General features: G+C 48.7%; 1 protein-coding gene across 1 annotated transcript in view; it reads right to left on the reverse strand.

Annotated features, from left to right (window-relative positions):
• Positions 1–26268, reverse strand: part of RNF123 (ring finger protein 123) — a 2099603-nt gene that overhangs the window by 877360 nt on the left and 1195975 nt on the right. The window contains exon 30 of the mRNA XM_086938772.1: positions 16437–16524. Within this exon, the coding sequence (XP_086794898.1) occupies positions 16437–16524 (88 nt within the window). The remainder of the gene's footprint in view (positions 1–16436; positions 16525–26268) is intronic.

Here is a 26268-nt window from a genome sequence, read left to right on the forward strand (position 1 = left end):
ATGGCAGGCCTTGACAATCCTGAAGGCAGAGTGCTTGGAATCGTGTGAGATGGTGCTCTGGCATGAGCTGAGCCTGTCTGCAGCTTGCGGAACCAAGTCCTAATAGCTGTTCCATGATATCGCATACCATATACTCTTAAGTGCATTATAATCCTCGCGGTTAAATGCTAACCTTGGTATTGCGTTATCAAAACATGTCGAGTAAGGTGTCATACGAATTGGAATACTAACCCCTCGCCAATTCTGGCGACGGGGTTAGCATTCCACCCTTCTAGAGGGACACGACATGTATGTAACTGTGAACCCCGGTTAAAGTTAAACGAAGCCTCAGCTCCACAAAATGGATGCTGCCACCACAGACACGAGTCTGACCCCCTACAGCTGGGAGTCCTCCCAGCGAGGGGAGCCTGGACAAAGGGTTTCCTGTCAGGGGCGGTGCTAGCACCGTCCCAGACATGGTTTTGTGTATCCTGGGTAGGCAGGGCTTTTCAGGAAGGTGACTGCTGAGTGGCACCCCGGTGCTCACTACGCATAGGCCGGTCTGAACCAGTTCCAGGGGCACACCAGCCCCTGGCCTGGGGAAGTCCGGCATGGCTGAGGGGTGTAACCACCCCCCACCTAGTCCCACCCATAGGCAGGACCTAGTCACCGGGTCAGCCCCCTTTTTTAGTATAAAGATGGGAGCGGGCCCCCTGTTCAAATTAGATCATCTTTGGAATCAAGACACGACTTTCTGCGAAAGGACTTCAAGATTTCTTCCTCAAGATTCTCCCTTGTGGCTAAGGAGTAGTCACCCTGCATCAAGCGGGCACCATCCTAAAGAACACTGCGGTCTGCTGCAAGTCCTTCATCACGAATCCGACGACCCAGCTCGACGAGACCCGGCTTCCCTGGCACCTCTGACCTCTACTCACCTCTACAGCAAAGCTGAGAACCGTGAGTGCGACGAGACCTCGAGGGACCGACGATCGCCAAGACTGCACGACATCTTTACTGCAAGCCCACCGTGTCCTCCACGAGTGAGTGCTTTGGGGTCCGAGAAGCCCCGACCCTGCGCAGCTCCAGCACCCAAGGTCAGCCTCCCTGCATCTCCACGATCTGCGTGGGGCCCTTCTGCTGTTTGCTGTGCACCGCGTTGTTTGGCTACTAGCCGGCTGGCTTGTGGCCTTCTGAACGACGCCCGACGACATCACTGCTGCTGGTCTGGTTGCTCCAGACTGGCCCTTGCTTCCTTCTTAAAGAGAGGCACCCCGGACCCTCCTGGTCCACTCCAGACGCCATTTTAGGTCCACCGCGTGGGCTTGAATTTGCCAAGGCTTTGTTGCCCAATCCTGGGTCCAGCGACGCCGACAGCTTCTATCTTCGTGGGACAGCTCGATCCTCCTTCCTGGACGCCGACAACACCTCCTGGTCCGTGTGATCTCTGAGCACAGCGTCACCCACACGCCTTGTCGAGGTGGCTACCATCCGGTGCCCTCCTGGTGCCCACTGACTACTGGCTAGTAGTCTCGAACTTGGTCCCCTCTGCTTTCAGGTGTCATCTTCCATCGATCCAGGCTTGGATCCACCGAACTTTCTTCACTGGTCGCCTGCCAGCAACTTCTTTCTTCCAGGCTCCTGGTCCGTCAACGAGGATTCCCGACGTCTTTTGAGTCCTATGCAGCTGCAGCCCCTGGGCTAGGTAACTTCGGCATTTCGGTGCCCCAGCATAGCCTCACTATCCAAGGGTCAGAATCTACTTTCGTTTTCTCCCTACCAGGTCGGGTTCGCCCGAGAACACTAACTTTGCAATTCCTAGCTACCATAGACTTTGTCCCGCATCTCGCGTGAGAGTGCACACACTGCACCCGAGTCCCCTAGGCCTCCTAAAAGTAATCTAACGATTCTATAGTCAAGTCCTAGCGATTCCAAAGGCTATTAGTACTGTACTTACCTGCTAGTAATTTCGCATTCCACTTTTCTAGTATATGGTTTTCCGTGCCCCTCGGGCATTTGTATATACTGTGCTAACTTAAGTATTTTTGTAAGAGTTTTGGTTTGTGCTTAGTACCCTGTTCTCATAAAGAGTACAGGGCTGTTGTGATCTTTAATAAATAACTGTTTATTTTCATAACACTTGTGTGGTGTCCTTTCACTTGGTGTTCAAGGGGTATATGTGGTATAACAGCTGGCTTAACACGCCCTCTCGAGTCTTTAGCCTTAGACTGCTCGTATCCACGCTACTAGGATAGCTGGTCTATAAGGTTGACTTACAACCAATCATCAATAAGGGTTGCTGGACTGATACATAGTGTTCACTAGAATAGTGACCACTGCATATCAGGCCACCTTCTCACACACTCTCCTTAGATTGTTGGGGCCCTGTTAAAGACTTCTGGTCATTTTGCTTATTCTCATTACCCTTCTGGTCTGCTTTCTTCTGGCCACCACCCTGGTTCAGGTTCTGCTGCTTGACCCTTGTCCTGACCCATCTGTCTGCCTTCTTTCCCAATTCTTGGGGAGAGGTCAGATCTGAGTCAATAAGGTGCTGATGCAACAACTGATTTTGACAATTACTTAAGATTTGTTCTCTCATAATTAGATTATACAATCCTGTGTAATCAGTAACTTTACGTCCCAGTAACCAGCCTTCAAAAGCCTTAGTGGCACAATCAACAAAGTCAGCCCAATCCTGAGACTGAATTTTCTGGGTGTCTCTGAACAGCAACCTGTACTGCTCAGTTGTTAAGCCAAACCCATCAATCAGTGTATTCTTCAGGACTTGGTAATTGTTAGCATCCTCAGCTCTAGTAGTGTGGAGCTTATCTCTACCTTTACCTTCAAAGGAGAGCCACAGTATAGCTGCCCACTGACTTTGGGGGATGCACTGGACAGTGCAGGCCCTCTCCAAAGCAGTCATCCATTTGTGGATGTCATCCCCTTGCTTAAAGGGGGGCACTATTTTACTCAGGCGTCTAGTATCAAAACTCCTGTCCTTATCTCTAGGGATAATGCTGCCACCAGTGGGGTCTGTCCCACTCAATTTCTGCTCTCTGGCAAAGGCAAGTCTTTCTTTGGCAAGGGCAAGTTCTTCCCTCTCAATCCTCAGATTGACTTCCCTCATCTTAGCTTCATGCTCTCTTCTCTGAGGGGATGTCATCCCTCTCTGAGAAGATGCCTGAGAGACATGGGTGTGAATAGATCTGTTAGAGCCTCTGGAGAGAGACCTAACTCGTCTATTCCCAAGGTTAAGCCTGCCTGAGGATGGGCCTGGGGGTCCCCCAGTTCCATTCTCATGTATGCTTAAGTTGGCCCTGGTAAGTCTGCTGACTCCTCCCTGACCATGGTTTACCTCACCATCAGATGAGTCTCCATCTCCCTCCACTTCATCAGTTTCAGGGAAATTGGAGTCCTCCTCTAGTGGGGGTAAGTCTTCCTCTGTAGGATCAGATGGGCCTGGATTAGAAGCCCTTCTGGCATCAAATGTCTCTAAGAGACCTATCAGGAAGTTAATTGTAGGGTTAGAACCTTGTTTTAGTTTCCTGGAGGTAAACAATTGTCTCATCTCCTGGAAGCTAAGGGCTGCATATCTTGACATGACCTGTGGAGGGTCAACTGCCACAAGGGGAGCCACTGAGTTCTCTCCTGTGGTAGACATGCTTTTCTAGTGAGGTGTAAGTGGTGCACTTACCTACACTATGGGTTACCTACTGATCCCTTGCTACAAGTTGTAGTCAGGGTGTGCTACTCCCTTTCTACTACAACAGCTGGTTCAGTAGAACTCAGAGTATTTCTAAGCTTGTTATATGTACCTATGGTACCTTATGTGATCTTTCACAATGATATCTCAAGGCTATATCTGGTAAAAAAAACAGCAAGCTCAAATCCCAACCGCTGCACACCAATGTGAGAAGTTGGCCTGATACATGATGCTCACTAGTTCAAGTGATCACCTTGTATCAGTCCAAACAACCCTTATGGTGATTGGTTGTAAGTCAACCTTATAGACCAGCTATCCTAATGGTAGCATGGACAAAGCAGTCTTAGGCTAAACTCTTTTGGCATGTGAAGCCCGCCGTTTTACCACATATAACCCCTTGAATACCAAGTGAAAGGACACCACACAGGTTGTTATGAAAATAAACAAGTATTTATTAACTAACATACACCTCTGAACTCTTTATGAGGTCAGAGGGCTAAGCACATAACAAACTCTTAGGAAAAATACGTTTAAGTTGCACGATTTACAATGGTGCCCTAGGGGCACAACAAACCATATACTAAGTGGAATGTGGAAGTCAATCAAAGGAATGGAGCTGTCCAGAGGCTGTAGGATCGCTGGGACCACGCTATACTAACTTGAGGTAAGTACTAGGAGGCCCACGGAACGCGTGTGCAGAGCGTGAACTCACACGCGAGATGCGTACAAACGTCTATGGACAGTACAGTTTTAAGAAACAGGTGAGTACGGACATCCCTGACTAGATAGGACCAAAATGACTGTGGAACTGGACACTAGGAGAGTCAAGCTACCCTTGAGCACCGAAATGCTCGTGTTACCTCACCCACAGGCTGCGGGTGCATAGGTGCCAAGTCGTGTCGGGTTCCGGCGTTGAAGTCTATGGAGCCTGGAGGAAAAGATGCTGCAGGCGGTCAGGAGGAAGATGTCCGGTGTGATCCAAGGGTGGATCAGTGAAGAGAAGAACCTGAAAGCAGAGGGGACAATGTTCAAAGTCACTAGCCAGTGACTGGAGTGGAACCAGGAGTGGAACCAGATGTCGTCGTCACGATCAGGTGAAGGTGGACGCTTGTCTCTGCAGCCATGTGGACCAGGTGGTGTCTTCGGCGACCAAGATGGAGGCACGAGCTGTCCACGCAGGCTCTCGCTGTCGGCGGTGTCGTCTCCGGATTCGGGTTCAACAGGCCTTGGCAAAGGAAAACCACGCAGTGAGTGGAAACGGCGTCTGGAGTGGACCAGGAGGGTCCGGGGTGCTCCTCTTTTGGAAGGGAGCAAGGGCCAGTCTGGAGCAACCAGACCAGCAGTGAAGTTGTCGGAGTTCGTCGTCTAGGAGGTCACTAGCCAGCCAGCAAGTGACCAGACAACGTGTAGAGCAGCAAACAAGCAAAAGGGCCCCACGCAGATCTCGTGGATGCTGGAGGGCTGGTCTTCGATGCAGGAGCTGCTCGGGGTCGGGGCTTCTCAGTCCCCAAAGCACTTGGACGAGGATGCCTCTGAAGTCGTACTGGAGCAAAGCGCTGCTTCTTTCAAGATGGCCGGTCCCACGTGTCTAGTCGCACCCACGGGTCTCAGCTGTGCTGCAGATGTGGGTAGAGGTCGGAGAGGTCTGGGAGTCCGGGTCTCGTCAGGCTCTGAAGTCTGGATCCTTGCAGGAAGATGACAAAGGGAAACCGCTGTACGCTGATGGTGCCTGCTTGTGCAGGGTGGACACTCCTTGCCCACAAGGGAGATTTTCTTCAGTCTTCTGTGGAGCAGAACGTCGAAGTCCAGAGTTTCTTCTTGTAAAGTTGATCAGGATAATCTAGTTTGGAATGGGACCAGATCCTACCTTTATTCGGCTAAAGGGGGCTGCACTACGACTAGGTCCCTCCTCTGGGTGGGACCAGGAAGGGGGGTGGTTACACCCCCTTTCCTTTGTCCGGTCTTGCGCCAGCTCTGGGGCTGGAGTGCCCCAGGAACTGGTTTAGACCGGTGTATGCACAGGGACACCTTGTGTGCCCCAGGCATGTCTCATTCCTTTCAGCCCTGTCCTACCTAATACACAAAATCCTGTCTGGGGTGGTGCTAGCACCTCCCAAGGCAAGAAACCCTTTGTCCAAGCCTCCCTCGCTGGAAGGACTCCCAGCAGCAGGAGGTCAGACTTGTGTCTGTGGTGGCAGCATCCATTTTGTGATGCTGAGGCTCGAGTTAACTTTAACCGGGGCTCACAGTTACATACATGTCGTGTCCCTCTAGAAGGGTGGAATGCTACCCCCGTCGCCAGAATTGGCGAGGGGGTAGGATTCCAATTCGTACGACACCTTACTCGACATGTTTTGATAATGCTATACCAAAGTTAGCATTTAACCGCAAGGATTATAATGCACTTAAGAGTATATGGTATAGCGTTATCATGGAACAGCTATTAGGACTTGGTTCCGCAAGCTGCAAACGGGCTCAGCTCATGCCAGAGCACAATCTCACATAATTCCAAGCACTCTGCCTTCAGGATTGATAAGGCCTTCCATAGGAGTGACTGATAGGAATATATGTGTCCATTTTAGGTTTAGATAGAGGGAACTATATCTAAAGCAAATGGTGATTACACCACCTTGCCTCAGCTGTCGTGCAGCCAGTTGTGTCTGTTTAGATGGCCAGCCAGGGGTGGCATAATACATGCTTCAGCCCCTGGTAGGCCCTGGGTACACCTATGCCCTGGATACCTAAGGTATGCTGTACAGGGACTGATAAGGTGGCCCAGTACCAATTGGTAAATGCACCTAAGGTACATGGTTGTCAATTTAGAGAGAGTACAGCTAGGCTGTGGGTCTGATTAGCAGGCCCACAGCCAGGGAAAGTCGTAAACCAGTAAAGCAAAAAGCAAAAATCGGGGGTGACCATAGGATTGCAGACCCTACTCTCCTACATGAGGGACTATAGGCATCCCCATAATGGCCTCCACCAACCTCCTCCTCATCCGACTCATCATCCAGAAGCATTGACGGTGGGAGCGACAAAACCCGTCTTGGAGACGTCATTTCAGGTGTAAGTTTCAGCTTCTGCATAGGAAATTGCATTTTTTGACCCGTCGACGGCCTCGTCGACGGTGCGGTAGTCGTCGACGGTATAGTCGATGGAATCGTCGACGGCACAGTGGACCTCGTCGACGGAGTCTTGGACGTCGTCGACGGTATTATCGTCGACGGTCTCGTCGAAGAACTCGTCGTCATCACCATCGGTGTCGTCGTCGTGAAGTCATCGTTGTTGTCGACGTAGTCTTCGTCGACGACGAAACCGTTGACAGCACCTTCCCGGAGATCATCATCATCGTCGACGAGGAAGAAGTCATCGTCGACGAACCTGGTGCCTTAAACGACGACGAACTCGTCGACGTCGAAACCGCCACCGACGACGATCCCGTGGACGGAGCCAAGGAAACAGCGGAAATCTCCATAGAAGCAATCGTCGTCGACGTACCTGATGTTTTTCTCGTCGACGGACGCTGTTTTCTGCCAGGCACGGTCCCTGGAATGACTGTAGAGTATTTTTCACCAGTCTTTTCCTTTTTGGACGGAGGAGAAGTGATAGAAACCTCCTTTTTGTCCTTAGTGGCTGTAACCAATCCAGAAGCCTGTCTCTGACTCTCCTTTTCACTTCCGTGAGGAGATTTAATGGTACTAGCCCTCTCAGACCTGTCAGAGATCTTATCAGGGGCCTTGATAGGGGGCTCGGCTAAAGAAGAAGAAGGAGGAGACCTACCCCTCTTCTTGGATCTGTGAGAGGAAGCCATAGATGTTGAATCCTCTCATCTGATGAGAGCACCTCCTTCCGAGTCTTCATTTTCTGAAGCCAGGTCAAAAGCCGGCCCTCTCTGTCCCGAAGTGTTTTTGTAGAGAAGGTTCTACAAATCTTGCAGTCAGTGGCCTTGTGGTCTGGGTATAAGCAATAGATACAGCTTTCATGCTTATCTTGTACAAAAAGTCGTTTTTTACCACATGACGCACAGGACCTGAATAAGGCCTTCTTCTCCTTGTCAGACATCTCTTGATTGAAGCAGAAAAGTTGAAAAGTTGAAGAAATAACTAGTAAGAATGAGAAAACTGACCAGAGCTCAGTGGACACTCCCTAGCACAACGTGCGGTATAAAAATCTGAGGCTCTGAGCTCTCTCAGGAAGGTTCTATGGGGTGAGGCTGCTCTGATTGGTCCTACACAAAGAATTTTTCTCTTTTGTTTCTATAGTTGTGATACTACCGAGGCTCCCATTCCGACGACGGGGAATGATACAAAGCATGGGAATCTATGAAAGTTCCAAAACTGGAGCAACAGACCTTAACACACACCACACGACCCGGCTGACGACTGGAGCCGGGGTGGACGCACTCGGCAGGCCGCAGGGTGGGGGCCTCGCCGTGCCAGGAACAGAGACTGCCCTCCGTGTCTCTACGGGGCCCTGGCGGGGACATAAACAACTGGGCCTCCAGGGGACACCGTGCTGTGGGGAGTGGATTATGGGGAACGTCTGCGGTGTTGCCGAGAGGCGTGGGGGCGCCCAGGCCTGACTTGCCACGCAGACAGCGGGGGCCGAGAGAGTGGCGCAGAGCCAGCGGATGACACAACTGGTTGCGGGGGAGCGGTGAATCATCCGCAGAGTCAGTGCAGGGCGTAGGTGTAGGAGAGTAGGGTCTGCCATCCTATGGTCACCCCCGATAGTTGCTTTTTGCTTCACTGGTTTACGACTTCCCTGGCTGTGGGCCTGCTAATCAGACCCACAGCCTAGCTGTGCTCTCTCTAAAATTGACAACCATGTACCTTAGGTGCATATCCAATTGGATACGGAGTCACCTTATCAGTCCCTGTACAGTGTACCTTAGGTACCCAGGGCGTAGGTGCACCCAGGGCCTACCAGGGGCTGCAGCATGTATTATGCCACCCCTGGCTGGCCATCCAAATCTGACACAACTGGCTGATCAATCAGCTGGGGCAAGGTGGTGTAATCACCCTTTGCTTTAGATATAGTATCCCTATATCTAACCCTAAGATGGACACATATCCTCCTATCAGTCACTCCTATGGCAGGCCTTATCAATCCTGAAGGCAGAGTGCTTGGAATTATGTGAGATGGTGCTCTAGCATGAGCTGAGCCTGTCTACAGCTTTCGGAACCAAGTCCTTTAGCTGTTTCCATGATAACGCTATACCATATACTCTTAAGTGCATTATAATCCTCGCGGTTATTGCTAACTTTGGTATAGCATTATCAAAACATGTCGAGTAAAATTTCATACGAATTGGAATACTACCCCCTCGCCTATTCTGGCGACGGGGGTAGCATTCCACCCGTCTAGAGGGACACGACATGTATGTAACTGTGAACCACGGTTAAAGTTAACTCGAGCCTCAGCATCACAAAATGGATGCTGCCACCACAGACACAAGTCTGACCTCCTGCTGCTGGGAGTCCTTCTAGCGAGGGAGGCTTGGACAAAGGGTTTCCTGCCTTGGGAGGTGCTAGCACCACCCCAGACAGGATTTTGTGTATTAGGTAGGACAGGGCTGAAAGGAATGATACATGCCTGGGGCACCCAAGGTGTCCCTGTGCATACTCCGGTCTAAACCAGTTCACGGGGCACTCCAGCCCCAGAGCTGGCGCAAGACCGGACAAAGGATAGGGGGTGTAACTACCCCCCTTCCTGGTCCCACCCAGAGGAGGGACCTAGTCTTAGTGCAGCCCCCTTTAGCTGGATAAAGGTAGGAGCTGGTCCCATTCCAAATTAGATTATCCTGAACAACTTTACAAGAAGAAACTCTGGACTTCGACGTTCTGCTCCACAGAAGACTGAAGAAATCTCCCTTGTGGGCAAGGAGTGTCCACCCTGCACAAGCAGGCACCATCAGCGTCCAGCGGCTTCCTATGTCGTCTTCCTTCCCGGATCCAGACTTCAGAGCCCGACGAGACCTGGATTCCCAGACCTCTCCGACCTCTACCTACATCTGCAGCACAGCTGAGATCCGTGGGTGCGACGAGACACGTGGGACCGGCCATCTTGAAATAAGCAGCACTTCGCTCCAGCACGACTTCAGAGGCATCCTCGTCCAAGTGCTTTGGGGACTGAGAAGCCCCGACCCCGAGCAGCTCCTGCACCGAAGATCAGCCCTCCAGCATCCACGAGATGGGGCCCTTCTGCCTGTTTGCTGCTCGACGCGTTGTCTGGTCACTTGCGGGCTGGCTAGTGACCTCCTAGACGACGAACTGCGAAATCTTCACTGCTGGTCTGGTTGCTCCAGACTAGCCCTTGCTCCCTTCCAAAAGAGGAGCACCCCGGACCCTCCTGGTCCACTCCAGACGCCGTTTCCACTCACCGCGTGGGTTGCCTTTGCAAAGGCCTGTTTACTCCGAATCCGAAACCGACACCGCCGACAGCGAGAGCCTGCGTGGGACAGCTCGTGCCTCCATCCTGGTCGTCGAAGACACCACCTGGTCCATGTGGCTGCAGAGACAAGCGTCCCCCTTCACCTGATCGCGACGACGACATCTGGTTCCACTCCTGGTTCCACTCCAATCACTGGCTAGTGACTTTGAACATTGTCCCCTCTGCTTTCAGGTTCTTCTCTTCACTGATCCACCCTTGGATCACACCGGACATCTTCCTCCTGACCGCCTGCAGCATCTTTTCCTCCAGGCTCCATAGACTTCAACACCGGAACCCGACACGACTTGGTACCTATGCACCCGCAGCCTGTGGGTGAGGTAACGCGAGCATTTCGGTGCTCAAGGGTAGCTTGACTCTCCTAGTGTCCAGTTCCACAGTCGTTTTTGTCCTATCTAGTCAGGGACGTCCGTACTCACCTTTTTCTTAAACTGTACTGTCCATAGACTGTTGTACGCATCTCGCGCGTGAGTTCACACTCTGCACACGCGCTCCGTGGGCCTCCTATTACTTACCTCAAGTTAGTATAGCGTGGTCCCAGCGATCCTGCAGCCTCTGGACAGCTCCATTCCTATTATGGACTTTCACATTCCACTTACTTAGTATATGGTTTGTCGTGCCCCTAGGGCACCATTGTAAATCGTGCAACTTAAACGTATTTTTCCTAAGAGTTTGTCATGTGCTTAGCCCTCTGACCTCATAAAGAGTTCAGAGGTGTATGTTAGTTAATAAATACTGGTTTATTTTCATAACAACCTGTGTGGTGTCCTTTCACTTGGTATTCAAGGGGTTATATGTGGTAAAACAGCTGGCTTCACATGCCAAAAGAGTTTAGCCTAAGACTGTTTTGTCCATGCTACCACTAGGATAGCTGGTCTATAAGGTTGACTTACAACCAATCACCATAAGGGTTGTTTGGACTGATACAAGGTGATCACTAGAACTAGTGAGCATCATATATCAGGCCAACTTCTCACAGAAGGTAACACCGGACGGCGAGAGCCTGATGCCGTGCCTTGGGACCCCAAGAGCTGTGACAGTAGAGCGGCCCTGAGCGCATGCGGCCTGTGGGAAGGCGCAGCGACAGTACACCTGGCAAGCGCACCCCTGGAGTAGCCTGGTGGGAATATTTAGAGGTCCCGGATGGCTGGTGGTGCCCGGTTCACCTCCGCTTGAGGCCTGCGAGACACCATCGCGACCACTTCTGCGACACCGCGATGGCTGAGCTTAGGACACCATTGCGGAGCATATCGCCATCCTATTGTGAATAAGGGCCCCGCGCAGGCCGGGCACGTCTGGATTTGTCGCAGCCGGTCAGTCCCGTGGTCGAGAAACAGGACGAACATGTCACTGCTGAAGGTCTTCCTGACGGCTAGGCCGAGGTGGACCGCCATTAGCCGCCGGCAACCGTGGGGCGCGACGGGAAGTCAATCCCCTCAACATGGGTCGCCCACAGAAGACGCCCTCCCAGGCACCGGCCGTGACGAGATCGCAAGAAGAACCCACCTGAGACGACGCTATGTCTAGAAAACTGGACCAAGTCTTAGCGGCCATAGAACACTCCAGAGTGGCAATGGAGCACAAATTTGACACCCTGGCCACTGACCTCAATATCTTACGGGACGACCACAGGAAGCTCACTGACAAAGTGAACCAGAGTGCAGCGACAATGCAAACAAGGGAACCGCAGGTCCGACAACACCACCAAGCCCTAAAAGACCTCCGGGCCCGGATGAAGACTCTAGAGCATAAGACTGATGACTTGGAGGGGCGCTCCCGTAGGAGCAACATTCGCGTTATGAACTTACCGGAGGGAGTGGAGGGTGCCTACCTGATCAAGTACATCACGGACTGGATCGCAACATTCACGCCTGCCGAGGACCTGACCCCCCACTTTTCCATTGAGCGGGCGCACCGAGTATCGGCGCGGAGGCCAAGGCCAGGCCTCTCTCCCAGGGCGTTCCTGATGAAGCTACTACATTTTCGGAATCAGGACACTATTCTCCATGTCGCCAGAGCGCATGGTCGTCTACAGGTGGAAAACAAACAGGTAATGCTGTTTCCAAACTATTCACAAGCAGTGCAGCGACAAAGGGCCACCTTTCAGACAATTAAACGTACCCTTCGCCAACAGAATGTACAATATACTCTTCTGTTCCCGGCCCATCTCAGGGTCGTCCACGGCGGGAACACACACTTCTTTTCGGACCCGAAAGAGGCGGACACTTGGATAGAACACCTCCCACGTCGCGCTAATGCCTCACCCACACAAAACAGTCCCGAGGCGCGCAGGGTAGGACTGCGACCCCGAAAAATCACCCTGACACAGCTGGAGGTGCAGTCCAGCCCATCTGGAACGGGCTCTCCGGACCTAACACAAATTATCGCTGAACTTCAGAAGGCTCTGCAGGTGGTGGCCGCCCTGGACTCCGCGGGGAGAGGCCCAGACATGGAGGGCCTCCACCTGTTCAGCTCAGAGGATGAGGGCAGCAACGCACCCGTGTCTCGCGAGGGCTCCGTGACGCCTCCCATGGTGACTCCCCAGACAGCTGACACCTTGATATAACGGACGGTCGAAAGTGCAGGACACCTAGCGGAAACGATGGGGCCCGAGTCCGGACCGTGAGCGCCGCAGAGCTATCCTGCTCACCGAGATCTATAGCTTGAAGAACCGCCGGCCTGCATCGCAGCGATCATAACAGTCGGAGATATCCCAACCCAGCCGAGCCGAGCCGATGAAGGATTGAAGCGTTCCCCGAGGACAACTCACTAAAGCTTCCACTAGCCACAGGGCCGCGCCGACGGTGGCCGGAGAGATGTCCATCCACAACCCCACGATAACGAACTAAAGTTTCTATGCAAACCAGTTTGGACGTATTGCTTCGTGCAGTAGGTCCCCGATGTTGGGAATGTATCCCAGAGTTGCAGTTTTTTATTCCCTTTTACACCCTACTCTTTCCAGTTATCCCGGGGCGGGCGGGAGGTGGGCAGAGTGAACAGCACGGACTTCTTGATGGCGGTGGGCGGTGGGGGGCAGGTGGGGGCGGGCGGGGCGAGAGAGGGCACACCCCGAAATGGGTATACAGACCGTACAGGTAGCACATGACACATAAAATGTCAAACACGGATTACAAGATCTTCACGTTGAACGTCAGGGGTATGCACACGTCCAACAAACGATATTCGGTCTACGCTTATATTAAACAACAACAGGCCCAAGTGGCCCTCCTACAGGAGACACACTTGACGATGCAGGAAGTAGATCGATTGCGCAGAAAATGGCGGGGCGTGATATGTGCCACGGGGTACTCCGCATTCGCCAGGGGTACACTTATATGGATTAGGCCGGGGTGACTTTTAGGGAACATACCAGGCTCATAGACAGAGAGGGGCGGTATGTTATTTTGAAAGGTCTACTGGAGGATCAGCCAATACTTGTGGGATGTGTGTATGCCCCCAATATAGATCAAGACCAATACTGGAATACCCTTACTGGTGAATTGGCCGGTCACGCAGGGATACCATGGCTCCTGGGGGGAGATTACAATTGTGTTTTGGACCTGCACCTAGACAGATCACATCCCCCAACAATTCACTCGCCAGCACACAAACAAACAGAATGCTTCCGCGGGTGGCTGGGCCACTGGTCCCTGGTGGACGCGTGGAGGGCGCTAAACCCAAACGATAAGCTATACTCCTTCCATTCCAACCCGCATGACCTGCGAGTTAAGCTGGATAGGTTCCTGTGTTCCACAGACTTGCTACCCAAGCTACGGTACGCGGATCATATGGGGCACGTACTATCAGATCATGACGCGCACATAGTGGTCCTTCGGTGGCGGCCGCCCCGCCCCCCGATCCCAACATGGAAACTGCCTTGGGAGTGCCTTACTGATCAAGACTTTCGCCACGTTCACGGAGCATACATAAGGGAAGACTTCCTACGAAATGCTGGCTCGGCTCTTCCAGGGCAATAGAGTGGGATGCATATAAAGTTAGTGCCAGGGGTCATTGCATTCAGCAGGTGGTGGGGGTGCGACGCACACTAGACCAGGCACTGAGCGGGGCGGAGAAAGCGATGGCGATCTCTCTTTGGGACATGGATCAGGGGAAGGCCACACCTGCACAACTCTCGGCAGCGAAGCTCATACACGCAGAGGCTATGCGGGACCTGCGCAAGTATAACTTCCGCGCCTATGCGGCTCGAGCGCACAGGGAGGGCAACAGAACGGGCGCACTACTAGCCTGGTTGATCAAACAGGACATAATGTCCCATCCCATTACTGAGCTCATGGACGCACACGGGCATCTCAAACACTCCCAACTTGACATCTTACACATATTCCACGACCATTACGCTGAGGTGTATCGCGCCACAGCACCGACGACGCTGTGCGAGCGGACTCAATTTCTGAGCCCGTCAAGCATGCCTGTAATATTTCAGACGGATAGAAAAGACTTGGACTGCAAAATCACGCCTTCCGTCATTAAACACGCTATAAATTCGCTAGCAAGGAAAAAAGCGCCCGGTATCCCCTCCCATAGTTGCCAGTTCAGTTCTAGTCGGCAGTTCGGAGTCCGACGCATTTACACAAAAGTTGACGCTTGCACACATTAAGTAGGGTAGTACACTGATGGAGGGGTAGCAGTTCCACCCGACCCCATTATCATATCACCCGAGGGATCAGGCACACTCAGACATGGCATCCTGCGACGAGATAGCCCACTGGCAGATTCAGGGGACTTGTTATACAACTGCCATACTCAAAAGACTGAAGCCAATCTGTTGTTATCGAACCATGCTTGCAATTGTTAAGTAATTGTTGCGTATATGCTGATTGATCTGTGACCTGTCTTATGTCCCACAAGTGATTTTCGAAAATGTAAAACCCTAATAAAAAGATTTAAAGAAAAAAAAAATCAGTGTGCAATATACACTCTCTCAAAAGGAGCTATGAATGTCACAGTGGAAAGCGGAAGCCAAACTGAAGGAGATCCTTAGAATCACAGGCTGGCCAGGCATTTAAGGTCTACTAACTACCACTTTAATCAAGTGGGTGTCACTATTGGCAAGCATCCAGTTTCACATAAAACTATGATTTTCAATACTATGGTATAGGGAAATCAATATTATTCCATTTGAGAGATGCGTACATTATTGAAATGTATTGTGCATATTCATTCAAATATTAGCCATGTATTAAATCTTAAATGTAATCTACATAAAATATTTTTGAATGTACGTCGAAATTGACATTTAATTATTTTGTAACACATTTACCCTACTCCGATATAACACTTAACATTTTGTTAATTTGTTCTAGGTAATTGGGAACCAATTATATGGTTCAGCCCAAAAAGGAAATTACAGGAAGTAGGCCTGATCAACGATATTCAACCATTTTCAATAGGAGTTAGCTGGGAAGGATTTTCAACTTCAAGTACCTTATCAGTAATGAAGAAAGAATAGGGATCTGTAGGGCAAGTAAGGACAGGCCTTGAGAAGATGGCAGATGTTTTATTGCTTTTAATTCCAAGTGACTCTGGGAGTGTAAGTGTAATATGTTAATGTTTAAAAGTGTTTAAGGAGTGGTGTCAGTAATTAAAGAAATAAAATATTTAATACTGTCCTCAGTCATATCATGCAATTTAAGTCTCAAGGCCTAGTTCACAAACTGCAATTTGTAGCAGGCTTTGTAGTACTACAAAATGTTAGTTTTACCTATATGTGTTTAGAGTCCTCCACCCTGACTGCAGAGTTTCCGCACATGTAGATATAGGTTTAAGTAGTAAATGTGTAGGGGAGTGGGCAGGAAAAGGGGCTGGCTCACTCTGGACTGGATTAGGCAGGAATAAAAGGGGTTTAGGGAGAGTCACGATGGGGCTGGAGGGAGGGGTCATCACCAATTGACACAAGAGTAAGTCAATTGCTTTACTCTGGGGATGGAGACATGTAACTAACATTTTTATAATAAGTTTACACTTTGAGTTTGTGGACACTCAAAGTAGTACATCTACTCCAAAGTCTAAATTCACTCAAAATTGCAACATACCTTTTTGACATAGGAAATTAGTAAGTAAAAGAATTGCCAGAAATATTATTTGAATTATTCTATATCCAGACTTTTAGCATCTAACTTGCTTTACTTATTCTGACAAAACGTGGCTATTGTGCCTTATGGAACTGAATTGAGATTTTGTTATTGCAAGTTTTCATTTTCAGAAGTTTAATCCAAGACATCTACCATTACCAGATAATCGACATGCAAGGAAATCAAATGGCAGAGGTGCACAAAATCTGAATGTTTACCCTCCAAAGTCGGACAAGGATCCAGTTGGTTTGTGCCCAGGGTCGCTGCTCATATGGCGCCAGGAGGTTCTTCATCATTGTTATCCTCCTAGCAAAAAAACAAAAGGATTGCAATACAAGTGAGCGATGAGCCTATCACTGGATGCAAAGCACCACTAGCTATAATAAGAAACCCTCGGTTACTTACATGTAACTACAAATTTTCATCTTAGTTATATTTAATAGATTTACATGCTTGAATACATTCCTGTTGAGGTGGAGGTCCGTGATAACCTTACAAAAGCAATATAGCAGTATAACATTCCTGAATGCCTTACAATATTATCACTTTAGGAGCCCAGTCACACCAGACAACAAATGATCGGAAATCCAGCAAATGAGATGACAGCCCAGGTTATCCCCCTCCAGAGGCCAGCTCACCTCGGATTTCCAGTATGAGTGTAATAAGCATTTGTTTATAAGAGGTGAGCCACTATTTGGGAAGGGGGATGGTTGCAGGTGAATCTATGAAAGATACCAACGCTGGAGAAATGTAGTTAAAGGTAAGTGACTTTTTTGACAGCAGTAATTCAAATGTTTTAATCAGAATATTAGCAGTATCACATAACAATATCATAACACTGTGCAAAGGGTTAACAGAATGGATCACCTTTAATTGAAAAGAGGACAACCACCGGTTTTTCAAAGTTGTTTCACTGTCTGCCACAGTGCCCACAAAAGTAGTGCTTAGTGAAGATATGGAGATTCTTCCAAGTAGCTGCTATGCAGATGTTGGAAAAATGTAGTCCTGCTTGGAGACCCGGTGAATCGGCCATACTCTTGGTGGAACGTGCTGGGACTGTCTTTATCAGCAAATATCCCACCTTTGTTAGACACAAGGTAGTTGCTGCTACCCATCTCAAAATTCTTTGTTTTGATTATGGGGACCTTTTTCTTGGATTGGAGAATGATACTCGTAACTGATCAGACTTTCTGAATTCTTTTGTTCTCAAGAAAGAACTTCAGACATCTGCTCATGTCTAGAGAGCAGAGCCCATTCTATTACATCCTTTGGATTGTGGAAGAGAATTTAAGGACTATGGTTCGTTAAGATGAAAGTCTACTGTAACATCAAGTATAAACTGTGGATTTGTGAGCAGAACCAATTTTTCCTTAAATAACTACAATCAGAACTCTATAATTGTAATTGCCCGCATTTAGCGGACAATCCCTGCTGTGATAAGGACCGAAAATAATGTTTTTCCAGTATGGAAACCTAAATTTGGCTTCGTGAATTGGCTCAAATAGACTATTCATCAATTGGATAGTACTGTTCAAAATTTATTAGTGGCTTCCGTGCCAGGGGGAAGGCTCTGAAAAGTCATTTGAGAAATTACTTCACTCCTTTGTCACCCCATAAGGAAGGACATTCAGGTGAGCATAGATATCTAGATACAACTGTGAGGTGTACCCTGATTGATGTGTACCAGAAGCTTGAATGTGCCAGTTCTATGAGGTATGGTAAAACCCAATGAAGTCAAATGGAGGATGGATGAAGGCCTTTTGGATGAGCACCAAATGTGAAACATCTTTCATTTTGCATTGTCTATTTTTATTTTTTTTTTGCTATTTTTAAAGCGCGCAAATACCTGTACAGGTGTCTCGGCGCTGGTGATCACAGAACTCCCTACACTTAGACGGGGTGGTTAGGCAGAGGAGAAAAGCCATGTCTTGAGGCTTTTTCGGAATTTAAGAAGCGTGGGGGCGGTTTTGATATGCAGTGGGAGGGTGTTCCACAATTTAGCAGTGGCTGTTGTGAAGCACCTGTCTCCCCAAGTGGCCTTTTTAGTCCGAGGGACATACAGCATGAAAGCTGTGGAGGATCGAAGAGTTCTGTGTTGCTCCAACGGGCGAAGAGCTTCTTTTAGGAACTTAGGCCCTGAGTAGTTAAGGGTCTTGTATGCTATACAAAGAGCCTTAAATTTTATTCGGCTCCTGATTGGGAGCCAGTGGAGCTCTTTGATGTGATGGGAGACAGATGTGAATTTGGAAATAGAGAGTAAGGTTCTGGCAGCCGCGTTTTGCACGGTCTGGAGTTTGTTGAGAACTCCTTCCTGAGCATTAAGAAGCAGAGAGTTGCAATAATCCGGTCTTGAAAACACTAGAGTACTGATAAGTGTTTTGCCGGCTGACTGTGGCAGATAAGGAAGGAGTTTCTTGATTTTTTTGAGGGTGTAGAATGCAGATGATACGACAGCATTGGCGTGATGGTGGAAAGTCAGTTTGTTGTCAAAAGTGACCCCCAGGTTACGGACCTTTACCACCGGTTGGGGGGGGATCCCAGCTCCGGTGGCCACCACTGTGGGGACCATGCTGTCTATGTGTGAGAACACCTGCCATTCAATATCTCAGGTTGTGATGAAGGATCTGTCCATGGTTCCAGCTGAGGAGATTCGTGTGTGCCCACAGCAAATTAGGTGCCACTTCCACTGGCAACCGGAGAGCCAGTATTGTCTGGCCAAGTTGGGGCAATTAGCATGACCCAGCATGATTCCCTTTTGAGTTTTGCAATGATGCTTTCAATCAATGAGAGAAGGGGAAAAGAATACACCAAACTCCCGGACTATGGAATCAAAAATGCACTCCTCCACTTTCCTGGTTTTGAGTATAAGCTTACACAGACCTGGTATTTCTGATTTGCCCTTGTTGCAAACAGGTCGAATCATGGTTTTCTTCATGCCTTGAACACACTATTGACGCCATATGTATTAAGCCTCCTTTGATAGTGCTTGATATCTTGTGCCTCCATGTTTATTGACGTAAAGCATTGATGGAGTGCTGTCCTAAGTAACAAATGATAATTATCTACTTGTGATAAGAAGGATTTTCAGCACTTTGATGTGCATCTTTGTTTCCTTTGAAATCACCAACATTTGACTGTTATGTGTGGAAAATTGGCCAGCCCCACTTACATCGCATATCCATAATTAAGACTAAGTCTGCTCATGGAGGAAAATACGACGGCCTACTCCTGTGTTCGTTGTTGATATTCAACAAAAGACAGCCTTTTTCATAGTGGCTGTTACAAAGATATGTGTCCATGTTTATCTGGTTCCCTCTATATGAGCCACATTCTTAATTGACAAAATAGTACGAGGCATATACAAAACAACATCTTGACTACTACTCTTTTCAAATAACATACCATGACATTTGGTTGCTTATGGATCTGACTTGCCAAGGCCGCCAGTCACTTGTCTGTGTCTGAAGGGATAAACGTTTGTCTCCTGCATTTTAAGAGTGCCCTGGGCAATGTTTTTTTCAGGAATGGTGCATAGACTATTTTTGTTTATTGCTTGTGAATCCTAATCTTTGGAACAACTGAGTACAGACTGTTACTGAGTTGTTTGAGGCTTCCCAGGATGCCCCTTTGATGAGCCTATTGATGAGGTATGGAGTCTCATGATGACCCATGCGTTGTAGGTGCACTGGTGTAATATAGTTTGGAATATCTTCGAAGCTGATTTTAGGTCAAAAGGGAGCACTCAAAATAGAGAATTACTACTAGCCATCACACATCTTGACATTTTCCAACATTTGCAATGAATTAGGGTTCTGAAAGTAGTCATTGTGCAGTCCCAAGAATGCTGGAATTCATTTTTCCATTAGCACCTGAAATACTTCCTGTAGAGACACCATACAAATAAGACTTTTTTTCTCAAGAAGATGCTGAGCTGATGTATGCCTAGGCTGGGTTTCTATTAGTCTGACCTTTTTGTCTTGATTACAAATAATTTTGAGTAGAAGTATATGTTACGCTGATGTTTTGGTACTGGTCCGATTGATCATTTATGTATAATGAGAAGTATTTTGGCCTTCATTATGATTGAGCTTACTTTTCCACAGCCCTGTTTGTGGGGGATTCTGAAAAAATCCTAGTCTATATCCAAAGTGGATGAGATCCAGTACCCACATGTTCACTGTTATCAGTGACCATTCCAACCCAAAGGCAGATATCCTTCCACCTACAGGGATAATCATCCATGAAACTATAGTAAAAATAGTAATCTGGCGTGAGTCTTGTGCTTTTGGCTGGGAACCTCTCCTTTGTCAAGACTGCAGCTTGTTGTACGATGCATTTGGTGGTGTTCTATAGGACAACTGCTTATGTTGACTAGGACAGGATGGCACTAATGGGTCTAGAATGAATCTGAGATGATTGTTGACTGTAACACTGATATCCTCTGTGGTATGAGGTGCTTCTCTCTCTGGCGCCACACAAAGATTTGGATCGTCAATGTTGAAGGGCACATAAAAATCTGACTGGCTCTGTATCAGTCTCTTTATTCAGAAAAGCCTAATTAATATGTTTACCAAACAGGGACTCTCCATCACAAGGCATATGAAGTGTGCAACTTTGAACTTCCGGTCTGAAGGAGATTGCTCTAAACCAGCCCTGTCTACAAAGAACAGCAGCACCTGCTAACTGCCAACATCCAAGATTCAACACATCCAATGCCACATCTATGGCAGCTACTATAGCTTATCTGTCTGAAGAGAAAGCAAAGCTCTTTCCTCATCATATGTGGTAGAAATCTGCTACAGCGTGATACGTCACCATATCCAACAGCCCATGGAGCAGTTGCGAGTGCAGTGGGAGGGGGGCTTGAGAACCCTGATCACAGAGGCGGATTGGAAGACCATAGTAAAGAGGATCCCGAAAGTTTCACAGAATGCACGGTTTAAATTAATCAACTACTATATCCTACATAGGGTATATCTTACCCCAATATGAATTAGAAGATATTTCCAAGCGGAGACAGCAGCTTGCCCCAGATGTTGGGGAAAAAGAAGTGCATATACTACATATGTTCTGGGTCTGCCCACATGAAGTGCTTTCTGGGAAGGGGTCCAACACATAGTGGAAACTATCACAGACAAGGAGATCCCTCATACCCCATGCCATTGCCTATTGAGATGGTTTCCACATACAACTAAAACCAAAGTGACAGGGAAATTCCAGGCTCTTGCATATATCCTGGCCAAACAGGAAATCACAAGGAAGTCGACGGGGCCAAGAGTCAGGGTATGGAGAAGAGAACTAGAAAAATGGGGAGCTCTAAAGGGAGAATAATTCTGAAGGAAGCACAACGGGGTATAGGCACATTAGACACGGCAAAGGCCTAGAGAAGTCTAGCCGACAAATTACTAGCATTCGACTTGGACGCAGCAACAGCAGTCCACTCGCGTTCCCTATCGCTTCGCGCGAGGGAGACGAAATGGGCCTGATTGCATAAGTGGCGCCTCCTCCCTGACCCTACCTCCTCCTGATTATAACCTATCTGAGGCATCAGGCAGTTACATTGTAAAGTATATCTACACACTACTCGAGCTGACATGAAGAAGCAGGAACCACTCACGAGGGGTGGGGGGTGGAGGGAGTTGAAATGTTAACAATGTTTATGATAATGGGGATGACACTAATATTCCAACACTTTACTTTACGATACATAAGAACAAGTGAATTACCTTCGGTAACGCTTTTTCTGGTGGATACAATATTTGCCTGTGGATTTCTCACCTTTTGAATACCCCCTGCGCCAGCATTCCGCAGGAAAGTCTTTCCTAGCTCTCCCCACACCGATGAGGACGTCACAATGGGCCGGCTCCACACGCGGCATCACGTGACGTCACCGGAACCACAAAAGGACCTCGTCGGCGTGATGACGTCAGTTCCACCCATTTTTTCCGTGCCACCGAGGCAGACGGGTGGACGAACACATTTTCAAATATATCCATAATATATCAAATATATACATACACAAATACAAAATCACAATTGCATAATCAATAAAGGCAAAGAGAAAAATCTAGCATAAAGCATTTCTCATCATCATACTTAAACATGAATCAAATCAAATATTTTTCGTTTACTTTTTTTTTTGTTGGTAGAAACATGTGGACAACGGAGAGGCGGGTGGGAGCGTGAGGAATCCACAGGCAGATATTGTATCCACCAGAAAAAGCATTACCGAAGGTTTAGTAACTTGTTCTTCTGATGGATACTTCTGCCTGTGGATTCCTCACCTTTTGAATAGATTCCCAAAGCCGTACCTCTCCTGGAGGCGGGTGTCCACCTGACTAGACCAAAAAATCCTGCAAAACATAACAAGCAAAATGGCCATCCCTCCTGACCTCAGAATCCAAGCAGTAATGCTTTGCAAAGGTATGGAGGGAGGCCAAAGTTGCTGCTTTACATATATCACGAACAGGAACACCTCTAGCCAAAGCAGAAGTAGACTTCGCTCTTGTAGAATGAGCTCTTATACCTCCCGGAGGTTCTTTCTTGGCCAGAGCGTAGCAAATCTTGATGCACAAGATGATCCACCTTGACAGCGTCCTCTTGTGCACTGCCTTGCCTTTCATTTTCCCAACATAGCCCACAAAGAGCTGATCGTCCAGTCTTAGATCACTAGTCCGATCCAAATAAAAGCGGATAGCTCTTTTAGGGTCTAATCGATGCAACCTTTCTTCGTCCTTGGAAGGATAAAAAGTAGACAAAGTAATCGATTGTCCCATGTGAAAAGGGGTAACCACTTTGGAAAGGAATGCAGCCCTGGTCCTTAGAACCAACTTATTCGCATGAATGGTCAGGAAAGGAAGTTTGGAGCTAAGAGCCTGAAGCTCACTTACCCTCCTAGCCAGGTAATGGCAATCAAGAAAACCGTTTTAAAAGTAAGAAGCCTCAACGGACACGATTGAAGAGGCTCAAAAGGAGAAACCATTAGAAACGTAAGGACTAGATTTAAATCCCACTGTGGCATAATGTAAGGAGTGGGAGGAAACATATTTGTAAGGCCCTTGATGAACCTCATTACAATGGGGGGTTTAAATAAGGATGGCTGATCTGGCAAACAAATAAAGGCTGACAAAGGCGATAAATAGCCTTTGACAGTAGCTACAGCACAACCTTGCTGTGCCAAAGAAAGAGAAAATTCCAAAATGTTAGATAAACGGGCCTTAAGAGGATCGATATCCCTCTATCCACACCACTTCACAAACCTGGACCAACAGGAAGAGTAAACAGATTTAGTGGAGTGTCGCCTGGACGATAAAATAACATCCACTATCTCTGGTGGGAGAGAGGAAGAACTCAGGTTGCCCTGTTCAATCTCCAGGCATGAAGGTGTGGGCTCTGGAGGTGGGCGTGTAAAACCTGCCCCTGCGACTGCGAGAGGAGGTCTGCCCTGAGAGGGAGACGGAGCGGAGGGTGCAATGAGAGGTGAAGTAGGTCTGTGTACCACACCCTTCTTGGCCAATCCGGGGCAATCAATATAACTTGGGCCCGGTCTTGGCGAACCTTCCTCAGAACCTGAGGGATCAGGGGTATGGGAGGAAACGCGTAAAGAAGATGAGAACCCCAATCTATCTGAAACACGTCCCCCAACGCTCCCTGCAACGGACGCTGGAGACTGCAGAACAACGGACAGTGCGCGTTCTCCAGAGTGGCAAACAGGTCCAACAGAGGAGACCCCCACATCTGAAAGATGTGATAGACCACCTCCGGATGAAGCCGCCACTCGTGATAGGCAGAGTAATGCCGACTGAGACTGTCAGCACAAACATTTAGTACCCCGGCCAGATGCTGTCCGCACAAACATTTAGTACCCCGGCCAGATGATTTGCAAACACACAAATCCGTTGGCCCTGAACCCAGGACCAGAGTCGCAACGCCTCTCGGCAGAGACGGAGCGTCCCTACACCTCCCTGTTTGTTGATGTACCACATTGCGGTGGTGTTGTCCGTCAGGACCTGAACCGACCGACCGCGAAGGGACGGAAGAAAGGCCTTGAGCGCCAAACGTATCGCCCGTAGTTCCAACAGGTTGATGTGAAGCAACCTCTCCTCTGGAGACCAAAGACCTTTGATCTCCAGATCCCCCATTTGAGCACCCCACCCTAGAGTGGAGGCATCCGTGATTACTGTGGCCACCGGTGGAGGAGGCTGAAAGGGCTTTCCTTGAAACAGGTTGCCCTGCACACTCCACCAAGACAGCTCCGCTGCAGCTTCTCTGGAGATTTTGATCTTCTCCCCAAGATCTCCGTTGCTCTGATACCACTGCCTGCAGAGGCACCACTGGAGTGCCCTCATATGCCAGAGTGCATGGTCGACCAACAGAATGCAGGAAGCAAACAGACCGAGCAGGCGAAGAACCTTCAGGACTGGAACAACTGCTCCATCGTGAAACAAAGGAATCATTTCTTGTATGTCGAGAATCCACTGCGGAAGCGGGTATGCTCGACATACAGATGTGTCCAGTATTGCACCTATAAACAGGCTTGCTGAGAAGGCACCAGGTGAGATTTGGGTACATTTATCGAGAAACCCAATTTGAATAGTAGAGTTGTCACTTGCAAGTGGCACGAAACCAACTCTGGAGACTCCGCATTGAGCAGCCAGTCGTCCAGGTAGGGGAAAACAGGCACCCCTAACCTTCTGAGATGTGCCGCTACCACTGTCATCACCATTGTATAGACACGAGGTGCTGAAGTAAGACCGAACGGGAGGACCGCAAACTGGTAGTGTTGCGATCCTACCATGAACCGGAGATACTTCGGATGCGACTTCAGGATGGGAAGATGAAAGTACGCATCCTGCAGATCGATGGACACCGTCCAGTCTACCTGTTGCAGCGCAAGAAGAACCTGTGCTAAGGTTAACATTTTGAACTTCTCCTGCCTGAGGTAAAGGTTCAAAATCCTGAGGTCCAAGATTGGTCTCAAACGACCATCCTTTTTGGGGATCAGAAAATGCCGGGAGTAGCAACCCTGACCCCTTTCCTGCTCAGAAACCACCTCTATTGCACCTTTTTGAAGCAAAGCAAGAACCTCCTGCTGTAAAAGCAGTAAATGGTCATCTGAGCACCCACTCCGGCGAGGAGGGTAAGGAGGAGGATACTCCAAGAAAGGGAGGGCGCACCTATTCTCCACAAGATTCAAGACCCAACGATTGGAATTGATCAGTCTCCAATCTTGTAGAAAGTGGAACACCCAACCTCTAACCAACAGTGGTGGGAGGGGAGGTAGAGGAGGACGAAGAAGATGGCTGACGATTTGCTCCTCTGAAGCTTCTTTTATTTCTTCCCCTGTATGACTTGAAACAAAGTATTTTGCTGTTGTTGACTCTGCTGGGACTGCTGTCGTCCACGAAAGGAAGCAGATCTCCCAAATCCTCGATACCTTTATAGCCATGGCCTCTAGACTGCACCTGGAGGCCTAAAGATCTTGCAGTAGCTCTGCTGTCTTTGAAACGCTCTAAGGCAGAGTCCGCCTTCGAACCAAAGAATCTTGACCCATCAAATAGAAGATCTAACAGCGTGGCTTGAACATCAGCAGAAAAGCCCGAAGAACGGAGCCAAGCTTGCCTCCTTGTTGCTACTGATGAACCCATAATACGTACCACAGAGTCAGCAGAATCCATGCCTGACTGAATTACTTGGCGTGCTGGGGCTTGTGAGTCAGAAAGGACCTCCAAAAATTGGCACGGTCTTCCTCAGATAACTTAGGAGCCAACTGAACAACAGAGTCCATTAATGCATGGATGTATCTACCTAAAAGGCAAGTCGCATTTGTAGATTTTAAAGCCATACTGGCAGAATAAAACACCTTTTTTACGGCTTGCTCCATTTTCTTAGAATCCCTGTCACCCAAAATGGTTGGAAATGCACTAGAAGACTGCTTCGAGCAAGATGCTTGTATAACCAGACTCTCAGGTGTTGGGTGAGACGACAAGAACACTGGATCACTAGGTGCAGGCCTGGTGATGGATTAAACCCAGATCAGTTGAGTGGGGT

Source organism: Lissotriton vulgaris, chromosome 9 (genome assembly GCF_964263255.1).
Source record: "Lissotriton vulgaris chromosome 9, aLisVul1.2, whole genome shotgun sequence".
In the NCBI taxonomy this organism is placed as follows: Eukaryota; Metazoa; Chordata; class Amphibia; order Caudata; family Salamandridae; genus Lissotriton; species Lissotriton vulgaris.